The sequence below is a fragment of the Notolabrus celidotus genome, chromosome 11 (assembly GCF_009762535.1).
Source record: "Notolabrus celidotus isolate fNotCel1 chromosome 11, fNotCel1.pri, whole genome shotgun sequence".
Lineage (NCBI taxonomy): Eukaryota > Metazoa > Chordata > Actinopteri > Labriformes > Labridae > Notolabrus > Notolabrus celidotus.
In genome coordinates this window covers 29,934,836-29,960,166 of record NC_048282.1, presented here as the reverse complement: position 1 = coordinate 29,960,166, position 25,331 = coordinate 29,934,836, and the positions used below count along the sequence as shown (strand labels likewise).

General features: G+C 39.7%; 2 protein-coding genes across 7 annotated transcripts in view; one reads left to right on the top strand and one right to left on the bottom strand.

Annotated features, from left to right (window-relative positions):
• Positions 1–4,186: 4,186 nt before the first annotated feature.
• dnmt3ba (DNA (cytosine-5-)-methyltransferase 3 beta, duplicate a) lies at positions 4,187–23,548 on the bottom strand. Of its 4 annotated transcripts, none has more exons than XM_034695969.1 (27): positions 22,776–23,548; positions 22,379–22,455; positions 20,641–20,773; positions 19,905–20,050; positions 18,981–19,173; positions 17,157–18,868; positions 16,960–17,071; positions 16,761–16,820; positions 16,460–16,515; positions 16,036–16,134; positions 15,389–15,451; positions 15,121–15,270; positions 14,927–15,034; positions 14,307–14,436; positions 13,992–14,114; positions 13,834–13,878; positions 13,666–13,745; positions 13,410–13,522; positions 13,032–13,215; positions 11,482–11,566; positions 11,188–11,333; positions 10,963–11,053; positions 10,616–10,764; positions 10,417–10,502; positions 10,253–10,322; positions 9,820–9,938; positions 4,187–6,434 (listed from the first exon to the last, which is right to left on the bottom strand). In XM_034695969.1, the coding sequence occupies exons 3-27, from the start codon at positions 20,762–20,764 to the stop codon at positions 6,284–6,286; spliced, it is 4,395 nt and encodes a 1,464-aa protein (XP_034551860.1). In that variant the 5' UTR covers positions 20,765–20,773; positions 22,379–22,455; positions 22,776–23,548; the 3' UTR covers positions 4,187–6,283. The 4 variants fall into 4 exon arrangements, with proteins under 4 accessions (XP_034551860.1, XP_034551861.1, XP_034551859.1 ...); XM_034695970.1 differs by having other exon boundaries at positions 22,905–23,548; XM_034695968.1 differs by having other exon boundaries at positions 22,379–23,548.
• Positions 22,831–25,331, top strand: part of nol4la (nucleolar protein 4-like a) — a 56,713-nt gene continuing 54,212 nt past the window's right edge. For 2 of the 3 annotated variants that reach the window (XM_034695974.1, XM_034695973.1), the window contains exon 1: positions 22,831–22,965. The gene's annotated coding sequence lies outside the window, so the exon portion shown is untranslated. Of the gene's footprint in view, positions 22,966–23,446; positions 24,031–25,331 lie in introns of those variants that run through there. The other variant, XM_034695975.1, reaches the window with a different exon arrangement.

Genomic DNA, 25,331 nt, shown 5'->3' with positions numbered 1-25,331 from the left:
GTGTTTTTTTTTTTTAAATTAACACACATAATCAGTGTTTTTAATGCAGCTTCAATTTTTTTTTATAAATGTGTGGTTTAGACATTTAGATCTTTACTGAACATTTGGAATGAACACTAAACTTATAATGGAGTTTTTTTTTACAATCTAGCAAGACTGACCTCACTATCTGAATACATATTTCAGAACTTATAATAATAATAATAATAGTAATAATAATAATAATAATAATATATTTTATTTATCACACACTTTACATTTTGAACAAATCTCAAAGTGCTACAGGCCATAATAAAAGGGCAGTAAGAATAAAAACAGGGTTAAAAAACAAACAGTAAAATGCAGACACTTATTAAAGACACTGCAGTTGAATTAAAACAAGTAAAAGCAGCAGGGAAGGTCAGATAAAAACTATGGATAAAACCAGGGAAATAAAAACTAGGGAAATGTCCACTGAAACAGAAACTTGATTTAAAGCAGCAAAAAAAAAAACTACAGGGCTTGCATGACTGTATTTATTTTTCCATTTAAGTTTCAGGTTTAATTTTGAGATACTAACTCCTTGACAGAAGATAAACTTTCTCTGCTTTCATCACCAGGTTTGTGGAGCCGATAGACCGGACCAGCTACAAACACTGGAGCTCTCCTTCCCCTCCTGAAACACTGGCAGAAAGCAGCGCAGAGCAGCATGACCAGAGGACTCTTTCAGATCCACACTCGGATACAAGGAGAGACCAGACAGCTGAATCATCTGCTGAGACAGAAACGACGCAGCTTTCCTTTGCAGAGGTAATGAAACTGGTTCAGGAGGGTAAGGAAGTACCTGGAGCGAAAACACTGGACATTAAACCGACCAACCAGAGTCCAGCTCCTTCTCAGATGGACCGAATACTGAAACCCTGGGAAACGTCAAAATGAGACTTTATAGAACAGTGAACTTTAAGCTAATCATTTTTTTAATAAATAGAAAATTTAAAATCACACTACGACATGTTATTTTTACAACTAGAATAAATGTTCTGTTTGGTGAAGACATACAGAAGTGATGAAGACTCAAACAGATCACAGATAACTTCATCTGACCAACAATAAGCTAACCCATGAAGTATTTATAAATCTGATTTCAAAATACCTCATTTCCTAATTTTCATTCTATGCTGCATTGACAAATTAAAAAATCTGTTATATTTCCTTTTGAATACATAACCTGGTATTACAAGGTTTTTGCAGTTCAACTGTACCAACTTCCACTTAAATGATGCTCTATAATAACTCATAATGAGGACATTTACTTTGCTGATTGACATAGTTTTTGTACTTTAAACATTGATTACAGTTTAATTTCATCATGGAATAACTACCTTCACTTCCTTCCTGCTTAATGAAGCTTAAAGCTTTTAATATTTTAAAGCTCCTTTGTGAAACTTTCCTTTTGTCAATCTTGGCGACCTCTTTTGGCAAAGCAGTAAGTCTAACCTCTATGTCGGTCTCATCCGCTTTGTGCGTGACGAATGTTTGCTGACAACAAACCTCATCCTGCTTTATTCTGAATGTCAGTCGTATCACTGGCTGTTAATCTTTGCTGTGGAAAGTGTGTAAACAAAAGCTGTAGTGACTGCATGCTGTTGGTCTTACTGCCAGCGGCTGTTAGAGATGTTGAAGTTGGCAACACAGAAGAAGTAAAACTCCCTCCTGATGTTCTGATATTCTTTTATCTGTCATATAGAAGCATCATCATGAATTACAGTCTACCAGTCAAAAGTTTGGACACACCTTCTCATTCAATGTTTTTTGTTTATTTTAATTATTTTCGACATTGTAGTTTAATACTGAAGACATCAAAACTATGAAATAATCTGGTTTTGCCATAATATGGATTACAACAGTAGTCAAATAGAGCTATCCATTGTGTACTAACCCTGAACAACACAACTGATGGTCTCAAACACATTAAGAAGGCAAGTCATTCTACAAATGAACTCTTGACAAGGCTCATGTTAATTAGAAACCATTCAAGGAGACCACTTCATGAAGCAGACTCAGAGAATACCAAGAGTGTGCAAAGCTGTCATGAAGGAAAAAGTGGGCTACTTTACAGAATCTAAAATATAAAACATATTCTGCTTTGTTTAACACTTTTTTGTTGATTAAATAATTTCATATATGTATCTCATAGTTTTGATGCCTTCAGTATTAAAATACAGTGTTGAAAATAATTGAAATGAATAAAAAACATTGAATATAAAATTTTGACTGTTATTGTATATTAGAATCTCTTTGTAAGAGCTTTGAGCTACCTTTAAAATGTTATTTAGTACATGCAAAAATGAATCATGCAGAGGCAAAAACAACAACAACAACAAAACAAAAGAAACTGTTAGTAAAAATAAAAAAGACAAGAATTGATTCAAGGCAGAAATGATACAAAATAAAGTAATATTAAAAATGGTGCCAATGTGTAACTTTTTTTTATATACATAAATAAATGGAATGTATCCAGTGCTCTATGAAATCCAACTGTTCACAGAGGTTAGTATCTTTCCTGCTCCGATGTTGTGATACTTTGAAATAGATTATCAGAATGAAATGACTTTGTGATGTATCTTTAACTGAAGTTAGATTCAGATTAGTTCTGTCTCATGCTTTAAATGAAGATCATTTGGTGGCGTTGCTTAGCCTAGAAGAGACCACATTACTCCTGGTCATGACCCTTTGCTGCAAATCATCCCCTTCTCTCTACTCCTCACATTTCCTGTCTCTCTTTCATATCCAGTAAAGGTAAAGTTGCTCAATAAAGAAAAACAAGAGACATAACCAGAAGATTAAAGTTTTTATCATTTATAATTAAGACAATAATCCTAATAGTCTTAAGTGTGAGTTTAAAGCAAATTTTAAGTAGCTTTAGATTCTTGGGGTCTAGGTCAGTTCTTGATTTCAGGCCACAGTCGTGCAGCATGTAGGCAGCAGAGTAAATCTACACTGCGGTGAATGTTCAGTTTTAAATGTACTGTGTTGTTTTTCAGTAGCAGTGATTTTGTAGAAGAATCTTCTTTAGCTTTAAGCTTATTTTGCTGATAACACTGAAGAACATTTGCTTGTGTTTTAAGAAGCAGGATTAAGAGTATTTTTACACTCTTGTTTGGCTACTTTAATCTGACTCAAACCTCTAAGTAGCTCTTATACCCATGTGGGCGTCTACAATGTTTGGTATGGGCAGCAAAGGGGACAGAATTTAACCTGACAGAGCTGTTAAGCTGTTCTTCACATCGAGGTACAGACAGAAAAAGAGACTCTGGGCGACGTAAGACCAGCATGTCCAGGAAGTCTCTGAGATGCTGCGTTCAAAAGCATCGTGCAGTGTCAGAGTTGTTGTATGTGGAGTCAGTTCAGCTGCACTCAGGGCTTAAATATGGAGAACAGAACACCTGATCAGACAGTTTTAGATGTTTTGGTTGTTTCCTGGAAAGCTGCACAGACTCTGTCTGATATTGGATTATCCTGATGAGTGTAAACAGTTGTGTTTCCTCTTTATGAACCCACCCATCTTGTACAGCACAAGTTGTGTTAGGACGAAGGACACTGTCTATCCAAGCATCAGCTGGTGTTGCTTCATCACTAAGCTGTTGGTGCTTTGTGGCATAATTAGCTTTAAATAACAGTCTGGGTGAATACTTGATTCTGATTGGCTGCAGTGGGTCACTTATTACCTGATAATGGACATCTTACCCCAGCAGCAACAGCTACAACTACTACTATTAGTAGATCTAATATGAGTCAGGTCCTGCTTGAGGTTTCTGCCTGTCAAAGGAAGTTTGTCCTTGCCGCTGTAACTTGCTAAATACTGCGAGGTACAATGGTCATGGTGGATTAAGATGAGATCAGACTGAGTCTTATCCTGTTTTGATGTTGGGTCAACATAGAGTACGGTTTAGACCTGCTATGTTTGTAAAAGCATCTTGAGATAACATTTGTTGTGATTTTTGGCTATACAAATAAAGATTGATTGATTGATTATTATCCTTAACATTGACTAAATGCATGCTGTATTTCCTAAGGTGACAGAGAGATCTTTATTCTGAGCTTCTGTTTAATAAAGCATCGTAACGTGATCAAGAAATATATTTGCAGAGAAAATAGCTTTTTTTCTGGTAAATAATTAGGACCTTACAAAAACACATCAAACACCTTCCTGAATCAAACAATTTATTCACTGCGTCTAACATGCCATTTGTTGTTTTTTGCCGAAAGAAACAAGCTACACATCGTACTTATTTTTCTCAACATCACTTAGAAATTTCATGGAAACAAACGGACAATGACACAATCTTAAAAGTCGCACAGCAGAACAACACCTGGTAAGAAAAGTTCACTTTTTGCTGGTGCCAAAAAAATCAACAAAAAACAGTATATGCAAAGTTAGCACCTTTTAGTGGAGCACCGCAGATAATCCCAAACAATCACTAAATGAGGTAAATCAGGAGACAGTCATGTGTGGTAAGACACAAACAGTGATTGAGAACCACAATCAGAACCTTCAGTCAAGTCAACATGATACATTTAAACTGTAAGAAAGAGTGTTGCTACGATCATGATCCACACACGTCTGAACGGGCCGTCAGTGTTGAGAGAAAATAAGAAAAGATTCAGAGAAAACTCAGAATGATACTCAAGTAAACGGCAACTTAATGCACCACACCAGTGATTTATGCTTATAATGATTACACCATCAAATGACTAGGATCACCTTCTTCACAAACCAACTTTACTTAATCACAACTTGAATTTCTCTTCTTGATTTATCACATAATTTGGTCAATGAAACTTCACAGAAGAAACAATGATGGTTAAAACCAAAACCTGCTAAATCTTTAAAAGTCTTTACAGCAACATGATTACAAACATTCTGCATTTTGTGAAATATACTCAACTATCATCCTGATGTTTTTTATTCTATAGCATTCAATCATTTTAGGGCTGAGACTACCTATAAAGATTAATTTGGAATTATTCTCATAATTAATTGATTAATAAAATGCCAAATAAAAGAAAATTGATGGTTAGAATTTGTCAAAGTGCCATCTTCAAAAGGCCCCTTCAGTCCGCCCAGAAGTCCCAAATTTAAAACTGTACATTTACTAACAAACCACAAAGACAGAAGTTGTTTCATTGAGAACACTGAAACAGGTGAGTGGTAACAGCTCCATCACATCATCATCATCATCATCTTCTCCACATCCCTTATTGTACATGTAGACTGAGTCATAAAACACTGTGCAACATGTCAAAGTCAGAGCTCTACAGTTAAGTTGTATCAAAGTAAACACTAACGTTGAAATATAAAAAACACAGTTTGCGCTCGCTGAGAAGACACAATATTTTTGGTTTTATACAAACAGCTTTTTTTTATAAACAGATAAAATGTGCAAACCCAATGAGGTTGTTCCTGGAGCACCACCGTCAGTAATGTGTGATTTGGCCTGAATTGTATTCAAATAGCAGATTCAATTTAGCTCATAAGAAGTTAAAACAACAGAATTAATTACAGCTAACAACCAACATGATTAGATGAAACAATAAAACAATATAAAACACGGATCATGTAAAAAGGAAATGTTAACATCTATTCAGATTCATAAATAAATACAGGATATAAAAAATGTAACTGCAGATTTTTAACCAATAAAAAAGTCTTGAGGTAGAGACTGTGAGCCTGGACCGAGAAGCAAGTTCGACGTCTCTCTTTGGGTCACCTGGCTTAACTGAGAGATCCTGAAGAAGCAGCATCATAAGACTGGTGTTAAAGCAAAGCTGTCGGCTGGGTTTGAGTTACTTTAAAGGCATTCTCACTGAAGGTAAAGTCACTCTTCTTTTCTCCACTCATATGATCCGTCAGGTTATTGTTGCTAAAAGTTCCTGCAGTGATCAGTTTAAAGCCAACCAGCTTCATGATACTGAAAACCTGAGTTAAGCCCAAAGATAGTTGGCTCACCGTCTGAACTTGCTTCCTGGTTCAGGCTCTGAGCACCATTATTGTTTGTATAACAGCACCATAGTTTATCAAAGGAAACCCAAAAACCAAAGGAAAGTGTCGGTGCCTGCTGGCGGTTTTTGATGACATAGGAATCACAGTATAAAAAAAGAACGACTCTAAAAGTTAAAACAGTACGAGCTCAGTGAAGTCTTCCAGAGGAGAGGAGAGGGTTTTTAAAAACCTTGCACTGCAGGGCAGGATAAGGCCGTAGGGTTAACTGCTGCTGCTCCAACCAGAGGGTGGAGGTTCTGTTCACAGTGGTTGTTCACATTCATAGTAATCCTTCAGAGGAGCGAAGAGGTGACGGATCACAGGGACACTCCAGGAGCGACCCAGGACTTTCTGCCTCTGATTCCGACCCATGTTGTTGACGTCGGTGTAATGTTTGGGAAAGCCAAAGATCCTGAGGAGTCAAAAAAAGGGAAGTGTAAACACGGACATCTCATCACCTGATGTGTGATACAAAGTTACTCCTCAGAAGGAGCCTGAGGTTTTGGTACAGTCAGGGACTAAGTTGAACAGATATTTGTTATCAATAGGGATGTAACGGTATTGTAAATGTCGTGGTATTTCGGTATCAAAATTCTCACAGTAATACCGTGGCATGTGACGTTATCAAACAGGGACTCGGAGTTCTTCCCCTAGTGTAGTTTTTTTCTGGCGCCAAGAGATTGCGGAAAGCACAGAGGCAGGGGGGGAGTGGAAAACTTAAACTAGTGGAACCTCCTGCGGGTTTAAATCAGAAGTATGGACGCATTTTGGTTTTGCAGTAAACAAAAACGATCGAGGAGAAAACATGACGGACATGCAAAAAAAAAACTGTTTGCAGACGCTGCCAGACTGCTCTCATCTACGAGTCGGGGAATACAAGTAACACGAGAAGCCATTTGATGAATCATTGCCTTGCAGCCGTTTTCAGTGGTGGACAATAAGGGATTTAAAAGGTTGGTGAACACACTTGAGCCAAGTTACAAAAGTCCAGTCAGTTTAAAGACACTCAACTGAAAGTTTGTTTTATTTGCTTGTTACTTGAAACACTGGATGTGCCTGCACTGCTCATTGCACTTGAAAATACCTTTTGGTAGTAGGGCTGTCAACGAAAATTCTAAATTCGAATATTAAAAAAAACACAGAGATTCGATTGAGAAAATTAATATTCGACTGTGGAAAAAGTCACATCAGCGGCTGCTTTGCGAGTGGCGCCCTGCATGACGGGTCAGGGACAGGTCCCAGGAGTCACACATGCACAGCATGAAGCAGACGGCAGAGAGAAATCTTTCCGTCCCCGGATCCTAAGTGCGCTCTGACCGCGTCTTTTCCTCTGCTGGGAACATAGTGAATAAAAAGAGATCGGGCCTCTTCACATGTGGACTGTCTTGTGTTTTTGGCAGATAACCTGTCAGGCCTAAGACCCTACACTGACAGTGGACTAAAAGAGCCCGACATCAGTGACACTGGGATAAAATGCGCCAAGAATGTCAGTGGACTACTTTTTCGTTTTTAACTTTAACTTCAATTAATGTTAATAATGTTTGCTTCAATCACTGAATGAAGCCTGCCTATATTAGGGACAAGAGTCAGGAGCTTTAATTGCTCGCACAAGTCTTGCTCAGCACTCACTTAGCGCATTGCACACAGGATGTGGGGGAGGGGAACGAGCGAGCAAGAGGTCTGCGGTCTTACAAGTGTTACGGTATCGGCCATTAGGTCATTTACTTGTTTTGTAATGTGTAGGGATGTTTTAGGCATGTTATATCTAAAATAAAAATACATTATTTAAGTAGTTTTAAGTAGTTATGTCTCCTTGTATTAGTTTGTCCACCTGTTATTGACATAATGCACAAATATAGATATTCGAATGGTTCGAACCGATGGGATTTGTTTAGAGCGAATATTTGAACGTCATTTTGGAGCAATTTTGAAAGCCCTAGTTGGTAGTAATAATGTGATTAGAACATTTGAGCATTATGTTTGTGTTCAATTACAGTAAGTGTGTTTATCCTTTTCATTCCTGGCACTTAATTTTCCACACTATGACATTTTTTCAAAGTCATCTTATTTTTTTGACAAATAAGGTGGTGAGATGTCTTCCAGAATGTTTATTTTTTTAATGATCTAAAAACAGTACATTTTACCCATCACAGTAAAAAATATCAACAAAAATAGTAGCTAAACTTTAAATAAAACCTTGAAAATAGAAAATGTAATGAGTTTTTGCCTTTCTTTGTTGCCAGATGACTCCTAAGTTTAGAGTTAGTGAACAGTGAATCATCAAAAGCATCAGTAGCAGTAGGTTAATTCATGACGGCACAGGAAACACAGCCACATGCTCATATAGGTAGGCTAGTTTTCTGAAGACCAGATAAATGAAGCCACATTAAATCACTTTGAGGGACAGGGGGGTCACAAGTCTTTGGCATCTATATTTTGGGGGTCACAGGCTGAAAAGTTTGGGAACCCCTGCTCTAGACTCTGAAACAGTGCCATCCCTTGTGTCAATGTTGCTCTGTAGCTGTACATTTCACATGGTTTTCACTTCTGTTACTACTTTATTATTCATAATATTGTGATTCATGGCAACAACTGGTCTGAGGACGACAGCTAAAACTATCCTTACAGCTAACTTAACTTACATCTGTTTGAATGTTAACGGATTGACGTTGTCCTCTTGCTTAAAGTCAAGAAAACAAAATAGCCTCACACATACTCTGCATCATAACTAATGAAGAAATACATACAACTCTTTTTTTAATCACATTTTTCTGCATCCTTGTCGGCTCAGAGATCAGGATTTAACAACTTTCTAGAACACGCCCTCTGATCGTTTCACTGTATTGACTATGTTTTCTTTTTTTTGTGCCATGCACGTTGTACACTGTATAAATTAAAATCAGCTCTCTGAGATTTAAAAGGCTCTATACCAGTGGTGTCCAAACTTTTTTCAAAGAGGGCCACATTTGATGTTGTCAGAATACCTCAGGGCCATTGGCTCCTACTGAGACTTAAGAATCATAAAAGTTCTATATGAAATCTCTATTTAATAACAATTATTTTACATTTTTTTCAAGAAATCAGTAACTAGGTAGTCCTCAGTTCTACACAAGCCACGCAAACATAAGCAAATTTTATCTTCTTTTGGAGGAAAATTCTTTTCATTAGGGTCGGGCAATGCGGGAAAAATATTGTATCATTATTTTTCTATGGCAGGATCACAATCTGGATTTCATCACACTTCTATTTCATGTTGTTTTTAAGACTTTTCTGACCAGCAGACAACATTTCAGAACTAAATAATTCTTGTCCTGCATTCTGAACTATTTTTATGCACCAAATTTTGCCTTTTCTGCACAATTTCATAATTTTGATCTTGTCTTGTGTCCTCTTTTGTGTCCTCTGAACTTTTAGTGTTCACATTTTCATATCATGATAAAAACATTAATTTGAAAAACTGTCAACTTTAAGAGTTCTGGTGTTTCCTCCTAGCTATATTCTTGCAGAATATCCAGTGCTTTGGCTTTATAAAAGTAGTTTTTTGAGACGTTTCTGGATTGACTTTAGTTTTGTGTGTGCGCTTGAAAGAAACTGAAAATGAACAGATGATTCATAATGTGATTAATATCTGTGCTATAAATAACACAATTTAAGATGGAAGCTTGGGGCCAAAATTAAATGGACCTTGGGCCATGATTGGCTCCCGGGCCGTACTTTGGACATGCCTGCTCTATACGGTCTTTATACATGACATGAGATCATCATTTGTACGGTGTGAATGTGTGATAAGTGCTTACTGCTCCATCTCGGTGCACCACAGGTAGTCTTCTTTGCCGTTCATTCTGACAGGCAGCGGCCCCGTCTTGCCCTGCCTTATGGAGTTTGACTTTGTTGTGATGGTGCGGACTTTGTCAAACTGAAGGAAGAGAAGAGGAATTGTGATATTTTTTAAACAACTGCTTATGAATCTTTCTGACAGACGACGGATATTCAGCCTTTTCTAATCGTTCAGCAGGATTCAGAGTTTAAATTAAACGATTCAAAACAGAATCAATAACAGACACAACATACTTTAAAAGAAAAACAGGCCATACTGTTCAAAGTAGCTCAAACAAACTAAATTATTCATTATATATATATATATATATAAAAAATGAAGCTTTCCAGATTTTGTATTAACTTGTATGTATTCTTGATATTAGACTTCTACAGAGAGAGCACATCTCCTACCATTGCTTTGCGTCCGATTTCCAAACAGTCCTGGAGCCTAACTTTGTCGTCTAGAGATGAGGAGAGAGGTCTAAAAACAAACAGTGACAGGCATGTTAACTGAACTTTAATCTTCCAGTGTGAGGGAACAATGAAACAAAGTAATGTGTGTGTTCAAAATGTACCTGTTCATGCCAGGGAGGTTTCCCCAGAAGTAGCGTGCTCTGTGAGCAGGACTGACTTTGATTGCATCGACAAGAATTGGATTACACTGAAAAAAATAGTGAGAATGTAAGAAACAAACATCAGAACAGACTGTAGTGCAGGCTGTATTCTTTGACTACCTGTGGGATCATATTTGTATTAATCATCAAGTGTAATCACCTCAAGGAACCTGCAGATGTCTGACTTGTCGTGTGCGCTCATAAAAACCACGTTCTCAAACAACCAGAAGAACGGCCGGTCGTCGTCCTCTTTGGGCTTCAGCAGGGTCAGGATGCGGTAGAACTCAAAGAAAAGCCTTCCAGTGCCCTCTGCAGGTCAAAGAGAGAAAGATGAACAGAAGGGATTTATTAAGGAGGACTTAGGGTGTGTGGAAGATGCTAAAACTTGCAGTGTTAGAGCTGTTTGTGACCTTATTTCCTCCAATATCTTAAAAGATACTTCTTGTTTAGCGTTCAGTTTTCAGAGCTGAAAATAAAAGTGTTTGAAGAAGTTTGAGGACTGCATACCAAATAATCCTTTTCGTAGAGGGTTGACCATGGAAAGGTCGTTACATGGACTGCCTCCAATCAGGAGATCAATTGGACCCCATTCAGCGAGCTGCACACATATTCATATTGATTTGAGCATTTTCAGCGGGACAGGTACACACAGAAAAATTAACTTGAAAAAGAAAGGCTGCTAACTGTTCAGATTTGTTGCGACATAATTAAAGTAGTCCAGCCTGCACTCACATGTTTCCTCGTGATGGTCCGAACATCGTTGACATATTCTACCTTCCCCTCGTGCTTGATCATCCCCACAGCGATCGAATCATCACAAATCTCTGACGCGATGTAGCGCTCGATCTTCAGGCCGAGGTCTTTGAGCACCAGGTATCCTGTCATGATCACACAGTAGTTACATTTAAGTTATTGATAAAAGGAACATTGTCCTTATACATTTCACTTCAGTATTACATACAAAACATCCCAGACTGCGTGAATTTATCTGACTTTACAGGATTTTCATATCACTAATGAACCGACCTGTTGCAATGCCATCAAAAAGTGACAGCACCCTGATTGGTCGGCGTAGATCAGCAGAGATGGAGGGGTAGATTCTGTGAGGCTCCTGTGGTGAGGAGATGTGAAAAAGAAATTATTACTCATATGTATAAATCATATCCTGTTATATACCTGGAAAATACTGCTTCAACCAGAAACTTGTTTGTCTCTTGAAGTTTTAAGACTGAACAGTTACAGACATTCACACAAGTTTCTGATCATGAATTTTCTAAGTAAAGAAAGTAACTAGTAGTGATGTTTCCGTTTTCATTGTGATACACATGACCGCATATCTGCTTTCACTCAACAAAAATGCTCATACTATAGTATCAAATAATTTTGTTAGTCAGGGAAATGTCAATGTTCAGTTTCAGTTCCTGAGCCAACACTATGGACCGGTCTCCATGTCCTTCAGAGGTTTCCTACACAGCGAAGGACACACAAGCTGCGATCTCGCCAATCAGTTTGGTTCAGTTCAGTACAGCACAGTATGAAAATATATGCATTTCACTATCAAACGTTTGGAATGGTACCAAACTGTCCTACTTTTTGGCACCCTTCTGTTTGGGCACCGAGCATACCTATCCAACCCTAAAGGGTGGAGCTAGACACACTGCAGTCTGTTGATTGATGGACAGGATGGGGGAGGAGATATTTACTGGATTCTATCTCTCCTGACCTCATCTTATTTGATCAGTTAAATGATGGGCCTTAATGAATTATGACTCTGTTTTATGTCATTCATATCAGAGAATCCTTTTCAGTGTTAAACGAGCGTCAGGGGTTGGTCTTGATCTTGTTTGAAAGTTGATACACAGACACCAGCTGAGCAGTGAGAGGGGCACAGAGGCGGATGCAAAGAGAGAGGGAGGTTGCACAAGAAGAAACATTACCTGTAACATGATTTTATTAAATAATTAACATATTGCCTTAAGCCAAAGTGATAATTGAGATTTTTTGTCAACTTAAGTTCCCTGTAAGCTCGAATAAAGAGCTATACAAGTTGATTTTTTACCATTTAACTGTCCTGGATGCAATTTCAGAATAAAAGCATTGTGTGAAAACAAAAGAAGTCCCTCCGAAAAAATACATTTTGCTTTGAAATGTACTACCATAATATGTTTTTACGCTTGTGACATACACATAACTGATACAGAGCCGATGCAGCCCTCAGCTGCGTGTGTAATTTGGCCAAGATTCATTTTGGCCTCTTATTTTGGTGAGATTTTCAGTGAGTTCTGAGCGGTCTAATCTGTTAGCGTGCATGCACCTTAACCAAACTGTACTGAACCAAACCGAACTGAACTGCTTGATGGAAACACTCCTAAAAGCTTGTGGTTACATAATAACTGAATGTTGATAGGTGGTCCTTCAGACTTGTTGAATGGACAGACCAGAATCAGTACTATTAGTTGAGCCATTACAATTTAGTCCTTTGTAGACTCAGTCTGTATCAAACCTGATTCTACAAAGAGCATAAACACTAACATGGAAACTAGAAAAGCAAAGAGTGAAGAAAGTGTTGTACATACAAATGCCATAGCGCTGTTGTTGACAAAGAAGTCTTGAATCTTAACACTCCAGTCTGGTCTGAGTTTGAGGTTCCCTTCACACTGTGATGGCAGACAGAAGAAGCAGCTCCAAGGATCGATATCTTTCATCTTGTCAAAGGTTCCCGGGCCGACCAGGATTTCCAGGCAGTCCTTACAGAAACATCTAGAAGTGACAGAAACATCAGAGAACGTAGATATGAGTGTCAGCTCGGTTTAAACTCAGAGCTTTCTTACTGTGCCTCGACTTAGATTCTTACGATTTCAGTATTTGATTAACATGACTGTAAATATAAGAAACTCTCATGTAAGTTAACAGTGATAAATAATGAACACTTGTTGGCCCTGGTCAGTGTTTACCTGCAGCAGCTGGCGTTTCCACACAGAATAACCTCGAGTCCGGCACAGCACACGGTGCAATACGACTGGTAGCCATCTTCATCGTAGCGATACAGTGTCTCTGAGAAGTTCATCTGCAAACAGTGACAAGGGCATTTAGGATGTTAATAGCAGCTGTGTCTCAGATGGAGGTTAGACATTAACAAAGTGGGCTGGGATGGAGTAAAGCATACCACAAAAAGTAAACAGAATTAGATCATCAGGGTTATTAGATTACCTTGCATCTTGGACAAAGACCACCTTCAAACAACGGGTGCGCCACTTCAATCTCAGAGGATCCACAAGACAAACAAACATCTGAAAACACAAAGCGATACCTTAGAATGAGAATTTAATGTTGATATCAAATCTTCTGAATAACAACTAAACTATCGTGAACACTTACCTTCAACTGTTTTTCCCTTCTCTTTGACCTTTTCTGGTATCGATTCTGTGAGGTAGATTTAGAACAAATCGCACATTTTGAAACATAATCTTGATAACAATATAAATCAACAGAATTCATAAAATGTTAAAACTCATGAGATTTTGTATGGTTTGTACCTCTGTTGTAGACGATGGGAGGTCCAGTCGTCCTGTTTTTGAACACATATTTCCTTTTTGCTGGTGGCTGGTAGTCAGACAGGGCGGAGTCAGAAGACTCTTGTTGTGATTGGGGAGCAGAATCTTAAGGGCCAGAGAAAGATGAAATCAAAAGAAAATTCATTAACAAAAGGTTGATTTGATTCGTGTGGAAAAGAGACGTTGAAGTGGAAGTGCTTAGAGATCCAGACAGACACATGTACTGCCTGCTACTGTCTGAACCAACCCACTGTATGAGGCTGCCTCTAACTAAATTTTTAATAAGTGAATGCCTACCAGGAGGGACGAATCCTGCTGGTCCTGTAGGCAAGAATCCTTCAAAAGCCCAGTCCAGCATCAGCTTCAACTCTTTTTCTTTATTCCCTTGTGCTGCAGCGAAAGACTTCTCACATCGCTCACCAGCCAGCTGAAAGAGAGGATTTATGATGATGACTTTTAACAGTTTCTGAGGAGTCAGTTTGATTTAACTCTGCATAAAACACATCTTATTTGAGAGAACTGATGACTTATTATTCTTTTAGTAAAAGATTTTGAATAGTCAGTTGATGAGAGTTCGGTCTTTCAGAGTAAACCTAAATCTTCTTATTCAGTCTTATAGCTGCTGTAGCAAACCTTCCACTTATTTGTTCACATCAGGTTTATCTACATTTGTCTTCTTAAGCTCAAGAAGACAGACACTGAAGGGCTGGTAGAAATATTTTGTGACCTGCTGCAGTGCCAGGTTAGGAAAAACTTGCTTTCAGACGCTGCTCATGAGAGTTAACTAGTTGCAGTTTTCAGAGTTTAATAATTGTTATGTTGATCTGTGTGGTTAGATCAAAGCTGACAAGAAGATTGTAGGCAGAGAACTAGAGGAAACTGAAACTGAAGATTTCTGCTCCCAGTTTTTGTCTTACCTCGATGATCTGGAAGATAGCTTCTTTGTAGATAGGCAAGCTGGCGAAGGAGTTCTGACAGAAGCACTTGGTGAAGTAACTTAATTTCATCAGACCCTCTGTGTATATCTGCAACAAAAAGTGATGAAGATGTTAAAGTACGTTTCCGCAAATGTGATGTGTGTCACGTTGACACTTTTTTCTGCAATCCTCACCTCTGAGAACATCCCGTCTCCAAACCACTCCACCCGCCGCATACCAGGGGGAGAGGACTTAGTTTTCCAATGCATCACCATCCCCGGCCACCAGGAAAACCCCTTCACTTTCCCCCACACCAGCTCTCCTACTGGAAACCCTTTTCCATCCTGCAGACCAAAAACAAAACCCATTAAAAATTCTATCCATGTTCCTCCATTAAATTAAACACAGTTATTTCTATTACAAGAAGTTTGTTCAATATACTTCCTGTTGATGTTGTTTTACCTGGTAGGCCTGTTTCTGTCGTCCTCTTAGAGTTGATTTAGTGGATGACGATTCCTCTTCAGTCTAAATGTTAACAGAATTTAGAACCGATAAGTTTGAGGCTAAAAGCAATCTGTTGAAATGGGTGTGTGATTCTTATAAATTAAATAAAAACACATCTGCATTTTTTTTGGGTTGACAGCAGCTGTTTGTCTGTCTTCATCACCAAATTTGTCAAATATCAACAAAAATATTAGCAGCAATTTTAAATTATAATATGCACATAATGAAGCTGGAAAGCACGAGACAAACAACTCCAAATGTATTCATGCCTTAGTTGTTGAATTATTTCTGAGGAAAAAAAAACTTTTTTGCAAAATATTTTCTCAAAATATAAAATTTTAAATCAATCAAAAGGGTTTTTAAATGTTGATTCCGGATTTTTGTTTCAACTTAGGAGGATAAATCTAAAGAATTTTCAGTTTTAAATTGAGACAGATTTCCTGTGAGATTCAGAAGAATGCAGATGTGAAAAATTCTACCAAGCCTCACCCCTCGTTCTTATCATGCAGCATCAATATTTTTTTATGTTCTAGTGGTGTTTCAGGGGTCAAAGAGGCCTGTCATTGCCCAGAGGTATACTGGTAGTATACATGTAGTATACCTACCCCCTCATCTTTGGACTCCGGACCAGCCTGAAACACTGTGCGGGCTTGTGGCTTCTGGCGCAAGCTGCTCTCCCAGCCATAACTCCCCCTAACGGTCCCCTGAGAGACAACACACTCCCATTACACCAAAAGTGAAACGGCATGCAAATGTACACCCACACACACAGTAGAGGGAGGGAAAATCAAAGTGGAACTATGACTCTAAGCTGACGACATTTCTGATGAAGGCAGTAGATTTTGGCACGCGCTGGATTCTGCTGTAATGTGTAGCTGACAGTAATAATGATCATTTAACAGACATTACTGCTGCCTTTAAACTCAGCCAAGATTTTTTGTCATCAATATCTTGCTTTCTTTATCCGCGTTCGATTGAGATGGAGCAGATTAAAAAGTATGAAAGTGATGGAGGGAAAAAATCTGTTACCTCTTTCCAAATGATGCCATTTTCACCAGGAATATGACCGTTCTCATCCTTTAACTCTTTGAAAGGAAACAGAAAGAACAGATTGTGTTTGAGAACAAATACATAAGGAGAATAAAAAGAGCCTGAACCCAACTACTCATTAGAAAACATTATTTGTACTATGACTTTTTTATACAGCCGAGTAGCTACAGTAAAATCAATTTAACATTTTAGCAAGAGTAGAATAACACTTCTCTGATGAAATGCAAAGCATGTCCTTCAGACAGAGCATGCTGATCAAAGCAACGCATTTTTATCTTACCGTTTATTTTTGTAAGGCGGATTTCACATGGCCTCAACATCTTATGTCCACCGTTCAGATCTAGAAAAGAATGCATTTTCTTTTTATACAGTTCTGCTTAACATCCTTTTCATTCACTGTAAATCAATTATAGTATCATCCCATGAAAGGTGGTGAACCCCTTCTTAAATCTCCCTAGATGGTCTATTATAAGTCATACCTTCAGTGTGAACGGGGGAGTCCCTGTTGTTGGTCAAGTCAGAGAGAAAACTGTCAGACAATATGTCACTTTCGCTCTCGGAGAACTGTGCAGAATCTTCACCTTCAAGGGCCTGAGAAAAGAAAAGCATTGATTAAATATAAGAACATTTTGAGCATACACAGAAAACACGTTGATGAGCGACATCATTTGCATACCTGGGTATAAACATGTTGAGCTTCGAGGGGAGGACAGGGGAAAGACAACAGTGTCAGAACCAGCTTTCTGAATATGGAGAGCGGCTTGGTGTCTTTCAGCACACTGGCCCAGTGTGTCTCCAGTGTTGCCCCTTCCTGGTTTTCCTTCTCTCCCTCCTCTGCCAGCTGATAAACAAGGAATTCACTTGTTAGCTGGCTGACCTCCTCAGGGGAGTTGCAGATTCCCAGCTTGGTTCCCAGTTCCTCTACAGCTTTCCCTGTCACTTTGTCCCTGCTCTGAGGGTTCAGCAGCTGTGCTACACTCCTTAGCACCCCTTCACTGAGAGGCAGCTCCTCTGCAATGCAACCTGTGACTGCTATGTAGAAGGACAACACGTCCTCTGTGAGCAGCGGCAGTGTTTCTGAAGCCTCAGACTCTTTCAGGAAGTCTTCAACAGCTTTGCCACCCAGACTGAGCTCAGGGATCGACAGGTGGAACTTCTTGTTCTTAAGGATCTGGGGATCGTGTTCTTTGAGGAAGCGTGCAGCAGCCTGAGGATGAAGGAAGTAGGAGGTGTAGATGCTCAGCAGGCTACTGGCCTCCTCTAGAATGAGCAGCATGTCTGCTCTAGCATCTTCTTCGTTTGTCTGCAGGTGCTTCTGGAAAGTGTGCAGAGGTTTAAGGGCTTGTTCCAGAAACATAAATGTTGCCCTGAGTTTGGGATCCTGCAGCTGGGAGCAGATTGACTTGACCTTGTCGTCATCTTTGTTGCAAGACTCAAAGTATAACACAAGATCCGTCCAAACTTCCAACATTTTTGTAACAAAAAGGCAAAACTTAAGGCAGCTGGTGGTGACTTGAAATGATGAGCTGTCCGCACTGATATCTGAGCCAAAAAGAGCTGTGAGGTTGTCGTTCTTGGTAGTGCAGGTGGAATGATGAGCATGGAGGTCTCCCAACAGCTCCTGAACCTGGTTGGAGAGCTCTTTAATGAATGCACGACAAGCAGCATCAGGGATGGTGTACAGCCCTCCCAAGGCTACGAAGTTGGGGTTGAGTTCCCTGAGCTGCAAGCAGATCTTCTCTGAGGCTGCTTCGTTACCATCACAGTACACAGCCACAAGATTCTCTGTGGGTAACTTGAATTTTTTCAAGGTTTCAACTACAGCTGCTGCCTTCTGATCCTCCTCACCATCCACGGACTGAAGAGTGTCCAGAATTCTGATGCAGTGCCTGGAGGTGTCAACATCAAAAAACCCAACAAGGACCACAAAATCAGCGTCATCCTTTTCCAGTGTTACCCCTCCATAGACATACACACAGTAAGGCGTGTGCTGGCAAACAGATGCGATGTTTTTGGGGGACTGCGGCCCCTGTTTAAAGTGTTCAAATTGTCTCAACACTTGTTCATCTTCAGCAGAGCCTGACTGTTTGTGTATAGATCGAATGGCTGCTTCGCTGCAAGGCAGTGGCTCAGAGGACTGGCTTGGCTGCGTAACACGCCTGGACAGCGCAGTTCTATTCCTATGTTTCCGTGTGTCTACATGTCGCTTGAGTTCAAAAAGGCCTCTACGATATGTGACCAAGTTCCTGCCACATGTGCTGCAGTATGTAAAGTCATCTCCATGCGTGCTCTGTTCCACCCAATCATAAATATCTTTCCACTTTGTAGAGTAAGGGTACTTTGTCACAACGAAGGTCTTCTCCACATTTGATGCTGGTTTCCATTTATCTGTCAAAGTACAAGGAGAAAAATATTACTGCACAATGACTGTGGATGTCTCATGTATTAACAACACTATCTTTTATTTCATTATCTTATAAGAAATAAGATGATATCTTACATTTTCGTTGTTTTGGAAGTATGAGGGTGTCCTCTAGGATGGGGCGGATATCACAGCTGTTCCGAGCTTTCACAGGATCATAATAAGCATAATCATCACTTCTCACGTTTGCCACAAAGAAAGCTTTGAACCACTTCAACGTGTCAAAGCTGCATCTGAAATCCCCTTTGATGAGCTCATCAACTGCGAGAGTCTGAATCAAGACAAATAAAGACATGAAACAGGTTTAGTGAACAGGGATACAGGGAAACGGTGCTCTTTAAAATATGTGAAAACACAAAAAATCCCACATATACCTGAATACATTTTCAAGGCATTTTAAATCACTGATGTACCACATGTGTAATGTACCAATTATATGTGTGGATGTCTGTGTTAAATGTTAGTTGATGAGTTTGACATTTAGGGAATACTCTTCATACAACATTAAGACACTTCTAATGTGTGTACACTAAAAATAATAGCGGAGGGGGACGGTCGCTAAGACTAAAAACATCTCATCTCACTGGTGAGCTTCTTCAAATGTTGTTACAGCATCTTCACTGTTTTATCTTACAATAGAACTATAAAGATACAAAACGACAGATCTGTAAGGAATTGTAATTGATAATTTTTTTTCGTTGATGAATAAGAAGCTTAATAATAGTTGGTATAAATACTATTTTATGTACACCTGCCTGTAAAACTTTGCCCCATGCACCTTATCCGTGTCCTAAGTAAGTAAAAATGATTTGTGAATCACAAGCAGGCCAGTCTGCAGAGTGTTTTGTGGAGCCATGAACAACCCCCCATGAAAAATCAGTGGTAGTTTCCCTGGTATGTAGCATATCAATAAAAGGGGGGAGTATCCCACCAAGTTTTTTATATATGGACCCACGCCCCTGTTTGTAATGCTTCCGTAACAAAGAAATAAAGTGCACCCACCTTTTTGATGCCGTGCTTGCTGAAGGCCTCTTGAACGAGGCGGAAGTTGTGCCTACAGTCATTATCATTTTTTGCATCAAACTTCACCTGGGTCATGTCAATGCTTTCAGGAATAACCCAGTCCGTGATCAGGCAGTGACAGGCGCCTGTAGGGTCACACGTGCATAAGAAAACAGTTCAGGGGTTGTTGTTCTTGCAGAGGTAAGGGTGACTTTTTTCAATGGGCTGGGCGGTGAGAGACCGTGACTTTGTGCTGACATGATGCAAACATTTGTTGTCTGCGGCATAAAATGGATCCTTCTATCACAGTCCTCTGTTGCTGTTTCAGCCTGAGTTAAGAGACGTGACCTTTGACTGTTATGTAGGCTATCTGAAAAAATGTTGTCCTTTTAGAAATCTGGATAAAAATGCAATCTGTTAAATACAAGATACATCAAATGGAACTCGAAAAGAAAGTAACTGGCAGTCAGCCAAAGAGTCCTTTTAAAACTGGTGCTTTTTTTCTTGACAATCATCTCTCATGTCGAGCCCATCACTTCCACACATTGCAGAACTTAGTGTAAAGAGAACATTATAGGGAGCTTGACATGGCCACAACAGCGAAGGTCAGCAGCTTTACACATAGCTGTGCAGCAGTGGAACTCATTCATAATATTCATGTTGGTAAGTGATGTGATTACAGTTCAACAAGGTGCAATGAAAAACACAACAAGTTCCACTCAAACTGATAACTCACCTGAGCCAATGTGCCGCACATCTCTGAAGTCTGTCTTCAACAGGTTGTTGACCCAGTTCAGGATGTACAGGCGACTGGATTTATCATTGAGGTTACGAGGAGTCACAAGGGCTGTACTTGACATCTTGCAGCCCTGTAAGAAATAAAATAAAAAGTATATCATTAAAACACAATATGCAGAACAAGGTGGCAACCCATTGAGTTAAATTATGCACTTTTTTGTACCATAATACTCGTATCATATTTTGTAATATTTCCTTGATTTCTTCAAGTGGCTTCCTCGTTGTTTTGTATTACAATCACATTTAGCAAACCCTGGGGACTGCCTGATTGCCATGATGTCAGTGCATTTAGTGATGGAAGAGAGGAAATTACTTCATTTGTGTGTTTTTTTTGTTTATTGTAAGTGTTATTTGTGATATCAAAGTACTCCTCTATTCTTGGGGAAGGCAGTAGCCCAGTCCATAGGGACTTGGCTTGGGAACCGGGGGGTCGCAGGATTGAGTCCCAGCATGGACCAAGCTTGGCAAGTGGACTGGTGGCTGGAGAGGTGCTGGTTCACTTGCCTGGGCACTGCTGAGGTGCGCTTGAGCAAGGCACCGAACCCCTAATTGCTCGGGGTGCGCTGGTTGGCGGCAGTATCCTCACTCTGACATCTCTCCCAACGTGCATGTTCACTGTATGTGTCTGTTTCTGCATGTGATCGAATTTTTAATAAAGTACGTTTCTTCTTCTTAAATAACAGCCTTGTTGGATCCTGTGTTTAAATGAGCAGCCCAACCCTGATGTTCTTTATGCCAATGCTGCCACCATCCCTCTAGTATTGACATGCATCCTGTGCTGAACCGCTTAGTTTTCTGTGATTCATAAAGACAATATCCCAACATTTTCCCATTACAGCAACATGGCTGTCAGTATTGCCCCAGCTAGTGTTTACCCCTTCCCCTGTGCTGAATTGTAGGGAGGGGGGGGTGGTGGGGGTAGATCAGACTGGGCCAGAGGGGTGGTTTCTAATCCTCTATTGTCTGACTGTGGAAGATAAAGGATGAAGCCTGTCAGTATTTTGCATTCTGCTCCATTTTCTGTGTACACTGAAGTGTGCATGAGCTGAGGCCATTGGAGCCACGCTGCTGCTGCTGTCTCCTCCCCTTCCTCCTCAATGTAAAGAAATCTCGCGTTAACCATATTTTGCCGCGAACCTCCCTGTGCACAACTTCCACTTTTTCCTCCCCAAAGAAACTTAAGCTTTAACACGAGTTCCCTGTCACTTAAACAAGCATGATACCAAGCAAATAACACTATCAATGTGCGGCTAGTTGCTGCACGCAGACCGGTGTGTTAATGCCTGTGATAAGGGTTTGTCTATATGGTTTCACATTACATGTGGCTGCTGCAGCCTTGTTCTCATGAAAGCAGCGATCAAAGCTACAAAAAGTAAAGCACATTTGCTGTTTATTAACTTGTTATAACAGCAGACTAAGTGTGCATACACCAGTAAAGAGAAACTACTCTAATGTAACAGCGTTCATTATCCGGACATAATAAGAACCACCATGGTCTACTGTTATAGCACCGGTCTTTGTGTCTAGTTGCACGCCAGAAGAAGGCTGAATTAACAACAAACCGGAGCAATACAACCAGTAACATAACCATGTAGCTATCGGCCTTAAGTCTACTTTCAAAAGGATTAAGTCTCGTTAGAAACCACGTGTCTTAATGGAAACAATGAGTCACTTACCTCGGTGGTTCTATAGATTCAAGCGATCCTACTCCTGCTGACTCTTGCCTTCGTCCTACAGCACAGCGGCGAACCACCTACCCCCATGACGTACAGAAAAGATCCATTGGAGGACGGATACCGAGGGGCTGTCCCACATAGTGTGGCTATTTTACATATCACGGTATTACGAAACCGGTTTCTATCAGGTTTCTGTGCCAACAACTAGCCAAACTAACCCAAGCATCACTAGCTAACTGCACATTGATTTTTTTCACCCAGTATTCAAAAGTTTATAGTGACGAACAACTCTATGAATGTATGTAACACTGTAAAATAAACCCATAATAAGCACACACTAACGGCATATTTTGCGAGTAACATGCTAGCTCCACACCCCTCAAGTTAAAATACCGACCGTTTGAGGCAACCTTCAGCTGGGCATCTTTCTAGTTAACTTGTTAGCATACTACAACACCCTATAATACTACTCCGAAAACGACCAGGCATGATTTTAGAACATTACTACACTGAACACATTAGTAACCTCAATATGTCGAATGTATCAACTGTGTCTCTTGTGGTGTATTTGGGGAATTTGCAATTGGGTAAGTGGCCCCAACTGTCGAGTAAGAAGAGCCGTTAACGTAAGCCACGTCTAGTACAAGCTACACGGAAAATTGTCCCCAAAATGTGTGTGTTTTTCGGGCATCTTTCTAGTTAACTTGTTAGCATACTACAACCCCCTATAATACTACTCCGAAAACGACCAGACATGATTTTAGAACAGTACTAAAGTGCTATACACATTAGTAACCTCAATATGTCGAATTCATCAGAGTAACTGTCTCTTGTGGTGTATTTGGGGAATTTGCAATTGGGTAAGTGACCCCAACTGTCGAGTAAGAAGAGCCGTTAACGTGAGCCATGTCTAGCACAAGCTACACGGAAAATTGTCCCTAAAATGTGTGTGTTTTTCGGGCATCTTTCTAGTTAACTTATTAGCATACTACAACTCCCTGTAATACTACTTCCGAAAACAACTATACATGATTTAAGAACATTACTACCGTGCCATACCTATGTGCTATACACATTAGTAACCTTGATATGCCGAATTTATCAGAGTAATTGTCGCTTGTAGTGTATTTGGGAAATTTGCAATTGGGGAAGACATTTTAAGTAACATAAATTGTCGAGTAAGGAAGAGAGCCGTTAACGCGAGCAACGTCTGGTGTAAGCTACACTGAAAACTGTCCTTAAAATGCGTGTTTTTAAAAACAACAACACGGTAACTGTATCATATTTGTCAAGACGACGACGAAAACAGTCAATAATAAGTAATAGTTGCACCATTATACAGTAATGACACGGTTTTCACGTTCACACCCTAATGGAGGCGAAATCGCCATTGTTTGAAGTCAGTTGCTTTTGTCCTTCCACCTAGCTGTATTATCTAACATCGCAGCGGTATAAGAGGGGACGATTTATATGTTCGACGAAGCACTTTGTAATCTGATAAAATCGAATAAAACCCAACGATTCGTCACAGGGACAGAGTGAATATACAGTGTCCTTTGGCCATTTTGTGCAGTTGTGTCAAGAGTGCTGCCATTACACCAGCTGCACCACGCACGGAGACAGACTAAAAGACAACGAGGCCTACATTCATTGTGAGTGTCGCCCGACTCGTCCCCCTGTGTAATATATGACGGGAGTCGAACAAAACATCAGTTTCCTAAGCTACAAATAGCCTCTTATTGTATGGGCTTCATCGTGCTTCGTTTTTAAAACCGTACCACTAGCACCAAAATGGCAGCCAGTTTCCTCATTACACAATAAGCCACTGATGTAGACAGGGGACATGAATAAATAGATTTGCCACTGGCCAGACCACATATATGTGGTCATCGAACATTCAGATTTTAAGACTTTACTAAGTTTTCCTTTATTTAAATTCATAGAGTAACCAAGAGTAATTCATAACCTCATCCAGATAAAGCATTCAGTTTATTTTATGAATCAACAAAGCAGAAATCCTGCGGTGGCCCTGAAGTGCAAAACGGCAGAACAGAAAACGACAACTGCAAATCAGAAACGACAACTGCAAATCAGAAAACACAACGGCAGAACAGAAACGACAACGGCAGATCAGAAAACACAACGGCAGATCAGAAAACATAATGGCAAAACAGAAACGACAACGGCAAATCAGAAAACACAACGGCAAATCAGAAACGACAACTGCAAATCAGAAAACACAACGGCAAAACAGAAACGACAACGGCAAATCAGCAAATGAGAAAACACAACGGCAAAACAGAAACGACAACGGCAAATCAGAAAACACAACGGCAGATCAGAAAACATAATGGCAAAACAGAAACGACAACGGCAAATCAGAAAACACAACGGCAAATCAGAAACGACAACTGCAAATCAGAAAACACAACGGCAGATCAGAAAACATAATGGCAAAACAGAAACGACAACGGCAAATCAGAAAACACAACGGCAGATCAGAAAACATAATGGCAAAACAGAAACGACAACGGCAAATCAGAAAACACAACTTCAAATCAGAAAACACAATGGCAAAACAGAAAACACAATGGCAAAACAGAAAACACAATGGCAAAACAGAAAACATAATGGCAAAACAGAAACGACAACTTCAAATCAGAAAACACAACGGCAAACAGAAACGACAACGGCAAATCAGAAAATACAAAGGCAAATCAGAAACGACAACTTCAAATCAGAAAACACAACGGCAAATGAGAAACGACAACGGCAAATCAGAAAACACAACGGCAAAACAGAAACGACAACGGCAAATCAGAAAACACAACGGCAAATCAGAAACGGCAAAACAGAAACGACAACGGCAAATCAGAAAACACAATGGCAAATCAGAAACGACAACGGCAAAACAGAAACGACAACGGCAAATCAGAAAACACAACGGCAGATC

Bases quoted from the DNA above. Each gene is read 5' to 3' on its own strand.
- dnmt3ba (XM_034695968.1), bottom strand. From the start codon at position 20,764: ATGTCAAGTACAGCCCTTGTGACTCCTCGTAACCTCAATGATAAATCC. The intron at 15,035-15,120 runs GTGAGGATTGCA...TTTTTGTTGCAG, and splicing joins GAGACGGGATGTTCTCAGAG to ATATACACAGAGGGTCTGAT. The intron at 10,323-10,416 runs GTACATTTTGAA...GTTTGTTTTTAG, and splicing joins AACCTCCCTGGCATGAACAG to ACCTCTCTCCTCATCTCTAG.